At 55.5% G+C, this 6,504-nt stretch overlaps 1 protein-coding gene across 1 annotated transcript; it reads left to right on the top strand.

The window, feature by feature from the left end:
• Nucleotides 1-167: 167 nt before the first annotated feature.
• On the top strand, nt 168-4,629 carry CSUI_001423 (suppressor of mitotic defects protein). The gene is made up of 5 exons (XM_068061629.1): nt 168-1,385; nt 2,466-2,561; nt 3,168-3,286; nt 3,547-3,688; nt 3,859-4,629. The coding sequence occupies exons 1-5, from the start codon at nt 1,163-1,165 to the stop codon at nt 4,077-4,079; spliced, it is 801 nt and encodes a 266-aa protein (XP_067926396.1). The 5' UTR covers nt 168-1,162; the 3' UTR covers nt 4,080-4,629.
• Nucleotides 4,630-6,504: the final 1,875 nt, after the last annotated feature.

Here is a 6,504-nt window from a genome sequence, read left to right as displayed (position 1 = left end):
GCTAGATGCAAACGTGACCGGCTGGAGAGGAGACTGTAGCGCACTTGACTGCCCAGTACACCTCCGCTGTCCCTGCGTTGCATTCCAGGAGCGAGTCAGGCTCCACGGCGTCTCGTAGCTTCCGCGTCTTTCTGGGGATCGGCGCGGTGCCCCGCAATGCTTGGAAAGTTTCCTGAACAGACACGCCAGTCTGTACAGATCTCGGTCGGCTCATCTGAATGCGCGCCTTGGAAATCGCCTGTCGGACCCACGGAAAACCCCAGCAGAAAAAAGTCTGACCAGTGAACCGTCCTACAGAAGTTAGGAAGAGACAAGCTGGCGACGCTAGCACTCGATGCCTCCTCACCGCCTTTCGATTGTGAGTCTAGTCTGTCGTTGCAGCGGTCAGTCTGTGGTCGGAAGAAGCGTCCCGCCTTTCCCGAACTAGACAAATAGCAAACTGACAAACCGTGGAAGGCAAACGAGGACAAAGTACATCCTTGACACTACCTTGTTCGCAGACTAGCGGCGCATTCCAGAATCGCGCTGCACACCATCTTGTCTTGCTACCCTGCCTATCTCCATCTTCTCCGCGGGAAACCCTGCCTGGAAGCATGCGAGGGAGAACAGGAAGCAGCCGGTATCGAAGAAAAGGTCGGCTGCATCTAATGCTTCGGGAACTTCTCCGCGCACACAAACTGTCGGCTCGGTTTTTAGCTACTATATTATTCCTACCCCCCTCGTTCCGTATCCTTCGAATGTGGGGTAGCGGTCTCCCCGAGCAGGCCGCCGCTTTTCCTAGATGCATAGCCACGGAATGAGAGTCATTGCTCAGACTGTCAAGACAAAGAATTTGCAGTACTGTTTTCCCCTGTTTGACTGTGGGCCATTGTGCATAAGTCTGTTCCTGTGACACACCACTGTCGTTGTCTCCGTTGTTGAACAGTCGGCTGCCGTCTCCGGAGCGAGCCGCAGAGGTCACCAAGTCCTCCCGTCCTTGCGCGTTTGGTCTCTCTTGTAGCAGCATGGCGGTGAAGCACTCGTACCTGTAAGTGCTTACTGTTAAACACGTCTCGTTGGGGCTCCCAATTGTCTCGTGTACGAAGACCACTTCTGACGGATTGCTGAGTTCTCCGTTAACTAGACACAGAGAAGGAAGAGGAGCCACCCTACCGACGTCCGAATGCTGCCCAAACAGCATGAACACCGGCGGGATGGAGTCGGGGCACCAGGGCGACGTGGTGGCCGGGTCGGAGGCACAGATTTACATCGCCTCTTCGGGAAGCCGAACAATCGCCAGAACCGTGGCCGCGGTCAGATAGGCGGCGTGAGAGCCCCCGCCCCTGCTCTCTCGCTGGACTGTGAGATGGTTGGGTGTGGGCCACAAGGCCGAATCAGTGCACTTGGTGAGAATGATGTCCTACGCAAGGCCGGGATCGTGCCTGGCGTCACAGCAGCTTTGCATGCCCGTCGCAACAATGGGCTAACCTAACCTGACGCTGGCTTCGTGTCTGTTTTGACAACGGTTGGTCCATCTCGTGTTCCTTGTCGAGAGATGCTGAACATCTGGCTGGATCCCTGTGCAAGTGCGGGGACACTGTACAGGATTGATGCACACGGGGGCCTACCTGTAGATGGTTGAGGTCCCACTCAACGCTGGCTTACCAGTGTGTTTACTTTCACTGGGTAGTCTGTTGTGTTGTAGTGCTAGAGAGTGTTGAACCTGAAGCCCATGGCATGAACCTTCGCTCTAGAGCACTCGCATCCCAGAAAGTACGACAGGTGGTAGGGTGCGTTAGCTGTTTCCACGCTGGCTGGACCGTAACCAGTTATCGGGGATTTTCGAGCGTGTGATTCAAAGAAATAGCGGTTGTAAGTGTCAGCTACATGTCTCAAGCAAGGAGACGGGTCGGCTTGGCCACACAGACGTGAAAGGCTTTTCAAGGTCCTAACTGCACATGTAGTTTTCTGCCGCTAATGGAAGGTCTTTTGAAGCCGATCAAGCGTTCACTGCCAAACGGACAAGACCACCAAAGTGGAAGGGGGGGGCTGCATTGCCCCCTAACCTGTGCCACCAGGATTGTTTGACGGAACGTACGTGGCTATTCTGCCAAGTGCCTTGTGAAGTTGCCATCGCCGGAGATCCTGTAAATTCTCGTTTCGACAGTACTAGATTTAATCCAGCTGGCTGTTTCTGTGCAACGCCACGGGCATTTCGTCAGCAGAGGCGGTCGGGAACGCCTGCAGTGACTTTCCCATCAAACTCCCCCAGCTAATGCAAGGACAAAACGAGAAGGGGACTTTTTGCAAAGTTCGTTCCTGTGAGCTGTCCGTCAGCTCCTTTGTTCTGTGATCCGCCGGTACCCCGATCAGTCACGATAAGGAACCCGAGGCAATCTGAGACCCCGTATTGCGTGCCAGGGTGCCTTGTCATTGATATGCAAGCAGTACCTTTTGCTTCGTGTGCTATAATTTGTGGTGAGTAGGCCGAGTTTCGATCTGCGACGAGGAAGGAAAAACGGTGCTCGACGAATTTGTTCTTCCCGATATGCCCATTACGGATTTCCGCTTCCGCATCACGGGTATGGACACCGGCTGAGCTCCGAGAATTTAGCGGCAAAACAGACAGAGACTCTCGTACAACTCTGCTGCCATGCAATCTCAGGTTTGCTTACACAGTCGGCGCCTCCGTTACTGAAGACCGCACCTCGAAGTCCTTTATCTTTTCTGGCCTGATATACTGAACTTGCAGACGGGGAGAGATCCTCAGTTTTGTCGGACTTCTCCCTGTAGGCCAGCGCCGGCGACTGTATGGGCTGCATTGGCTCGGAGGCACACACCGCGTCGGCGCGTTGCGGAGTCTCCTCTGGGCGCTACCTGCTATTTGACCACATGTGAAGAGTCGTGCCAAGTTTCGCCCACGCACAGAAGTATTTATTCGACAGGGATCTTTCCTCACCACATTCGTGCTTTGGACAGCTATGATTTACTGTACCTTTTCATTGGAATTACCAGGCCTATGCTGATGTACTACAAATGATTTCCATTCGAACCCTATAGTCACATAGCCAGCTGGTGCAAGCGCCCGGACTCCCCACACTTCTTCTCAGGGCTCCGCGAAGCGGCCTCAACTTCGAAGCTGCTAAGCGCTTGTTGCTTCATCTCTTCTGTTCCTGTTTACGGCGTAGGGCTATCCTGGCAACTGCTGAGAGACCGCGGCATCTCCTTTGACGCAGCGCGGACTCTTGTGGCGAACTTACTGCGCGGGAAGGTGCTTGTTGGGCACGCTGTTCATCATGACCTTCAGGTATTCCTCCTCGTGCGTCGAGGTTGTCAACAACGCTGGTCAAACGGACAAACACTCGTAAAATTTCTCACGATTTACTCTTGGACTAGTTGAGCACGGCTTCCTGCAGTTGGCTCGTGTCTGGATTTTGCCCGGAGTCAACCACAACTACTACTGAACAATGCTGCGATGTGTGTCGTCTAAGAACTGTGCAGGCCTGACGGCCTCTCTTCGTGCAGTGGACCTGTTCGGATAGAACCCTTTTGCGGGTGTGCTGACAGGTTCTCAACATCGATCATCCGGTTCACATGATCCGAGATACAAGCAAGTACAAGCCTCTCCGCCCCACGGGGATGGCGTCAAGTGCAGTTCCATCTCTCAAGCGGCTTGCAGAGCACTGGCTACAGCTGCAGATCCAGTCAGGTATGGCTCGGACAAACATTCTGTCGACTTTTCCCATTTAGTTGTGGTCCGTCCGTCCCACGTTTTCGTCCAAGCACATGCCCGAGTATTGTCATTGGTAGAGCGCTCGAGCTTGGCTCGAGACTGTCTTGCAGACCGTAAAACTGTTTTTCGGTAGCTGTCTTTTTCAGGCGCACACGACTCAATGGAGGACTGCAGAGCGGCGATGGCTCTGTACAAACTTGTCCAGTGCGACTGGGAGAGACAGTTCCTAGCCCTGCGGCAAGACCAAGAGGATCGCACTGGTAACGAGTCGTCTGGTAGCGATAATGGGGAGTCGTTCGGCGCGCCAGTGCCTTCTTCATGGCAAAACAAGCGCACCAGGAAACCTAGAAGACGGAAGCAGCTCTGACATGAGATTCGTGTCTCTGGTCAGGAACCTCGTCGAGAGAGAGGTGTTTCAGTCCGTCTGGACAGGGACTGCTCTCTTCACCACTGGGACCATGCCGGTCCCAGTTGAGAGAAGGCGAAGTAGCGGCGGACGCACGCAGCAGTCTGTGCAGCAGGTGCGGCTTACCCTGTCCGTCAGCATTTCCCAAGAACTTTCTGGGCGCGCATTAGCATTCCGAAGGAGGTGGGAGCTTGCTGTACACACGTTCCAGCTTCTGTCCCGAGCGAGACAGGGAGTGCCGCCGGCTCGCGCGAGGGGAGGCCGGCGTTGTCAGATAAAGGACGCCTCTGTTTTCTCCCTCCGAGCTTATTTGGACATGCCATGCAGTTCTCTGAGCGAGATTGTGCATAACCGACAACAGTGACAGGAGCTCGACTGCGAGCTGTTGTCTCCTACTCGTCACTGCAGGTGTGTTGTTCTCACGGTCAGCGACGCTAGTAAGGTTGACGCTTCTCGTAAACCCCAAGTGTTCGCCGTCTCAGCTGCGTACAGCTGGGCCTGAATCTACCGGCAAGAGCGCCATCCGCCAACAGGATTTGTGGAAAATGCATTGTGCACCACAGAGATGGCTGTGTGCAGCTGCCACTGGGCAGATTCAAGCAAGTAGTTTAGTAGTCGTCTCACGCAGCACCGCGGTTGATATGCTGTTTCGCTGTGTGTCGAGGACTTAGGTCCTCGGGCTACAGCAGCCTTATCGGCGGGAGTAACGGGCAGCTTGGGCAGCCTTGGCGAGGCGTGGCCGACAGCCGCCGTGCTAGTGATAACCTCTAGGAGGAGTCTCGCGGGCACAGGCTCATCCGCAGGGGACGGTCTTTCCCTTTCTTCTGATCAGTCGAGCAAAAAGGCATGAATGGCGCCCCTGACTTCTGTGTTGCTGGCCTCCAATCTGCCAGCAGTGGTCTTACAGAACGGCGACCTCCGAGCGTCTTCCAGCGACCGGATTAGTTTGCGGCAGTTCCACTTCACAGCCCAACCATGACACAAGGCTGCGCAAGTCTGACGACTCCGTGGCCTTTCGGCTGCAACGCTGAACTGGCACCCTTCTGTGGCTGCACAGCCGGCAGCAAGAGTCGTGCGAAGGCACTTACGATGTCTCGTTCGGTGCGCAGGCGCATAAAGCCTGAACCAGGGCCGTCGGGACCGACGAAGGGCCCGGGTGGTACACCAGAACTGTGACCATCAACAAAGGCATAGTCGAACATTCTGCCAGGGGGGCTCCGCCTTCTGCGGGGCCGAGCGCCAGTCTTACCAGCCGCCCCACACTTACCGATCCGCTTTCTCTCGATACAACTCCCCACTCGACCCCCGGCCGCCTGGCGAAAGGCCCGAACCCGCCAAAACACGCGACTCTTTGCAACGCACTGACGTCTCGGACCAACGCCGCACTTCCGCGCTCAGCCTTGATCCGACAGCTGGCTACGTGTTCTTAGTTGTGTGCAAATGACGCTCCCGCTTAATAAGAAGCGAAGCCGACCGTGAAAGGCTGCCGTCCTGCAACGTGTCGACCACTTCGCTACCTCCAGGAGCCTGCCTCGTTGGGATGAGCTCTTTTTGTGCAGACTAAGTACCGGTCTCCGGTCCCATGGCTGTCAGATATTGAAGCACTGACTGGCCGCTGTCTTCGTTTCGTTTTGACAGCGAGCGGACGCGGCGATTCAGCGCACCGCCATTCAGTCTGAACAAGAAAGCTTTCGACCGGGTCCCGTTTCGCCGTCATCGAAGTATGTGTTCATCACCAGTGAGTGGCGAGGAAGCCCATGCTGCTGTTTCTCCAATGGTAATACTCACAAGCTCATACACGGCTGTGCGCCCTTGCACAAACCTGTACATCCAATCAGCCGCAAGGGCAGTCACGTGTTCTTTCCTAAGTATAACATTTGCCTCGTAGACGGGGCAGCGCCATTTTCCACCATCTCGATTTTCTACCCTAGCTATGTCCCTCCGATCGTTTACCACTGCTTGCGAGCGGGTAGCTGGCGGAGGCTCTGCCGCCGCCTCTGGCGGAATCCAAAGGCGCGGCATTGCCCTTGGTGTAAGTGAGTTTGGCCTGAGCTACTCAGTAGCGCTATCCCCTCCCTCCAACCCCTGCCAGCCGTCCACAGAGAAGGCAGGCTGCGTATCCATAACCCGCGGAGCAAGCAAAAGCGATTTCTCTAGTTCGAAAAACAGGCTTCCAAGCAGCGGCTCCGAGTTAGTTACTACCGTGCACAAGATCGATAGAAAGAAAGCTGATGCCACCTCTCTACCCAACCCGTTCGTGAAAATTGAACGAGACGTCAGGCCACCCCTGACGAGAACACCTTCACTAGTCCCGGCCGGGATCCAGAGCGGCCTCAACATCCCAAGCCGACAGAACACGGCGCAGCTTCCTACTGTAGACCGGCGA

The sequence above is a fragment of the Cystoisospora suis genome (genome assembly GCF_002600585.1).
Source record: "Cystoisospora suis strain Wien I chromosome Unknown contig_560, whole genome shotgun sequence".
NCBI classification, from domain to species: Eukaryota; Apicomplexa; class Conoidasida; order Eucoccidiorida; family Sarcocystidae; genus Cystoisospora; species Cystoisospora suis.
Note: the sequence above shows the minus strand (reverse complement) of the source record. Positions and strands in the feature narration are given on the sequence as shown.

What these genes read in the sequence shown, in the direction of transcription:
- CSUI_001423 (XM_068061629.1), top strand. Translation starts at nt 1,163, where the DNA reads ATGCTGCCCAAACAGCATGAACACCGGCGGGATGGAGTCGGGGCACCA. An exon ending in TTTCCGCTTCCGCATCACGG is followed by an intron (nt 2,562 to 3,167) that starts GTATGGACACCG and finishes TTTACGGCGTAG; the next exon opens with GGCTATCCTGGCAACTGCTG. An exon ending in ACAGCTGCAGATCCAGTCAG is followed by an intron (nt 3,689 to 3,858) that starts GTATGGCTCGGA and finishes TGTCTTTTTCAG; the next exon opens with GCGCACACGACTCAATGGAG.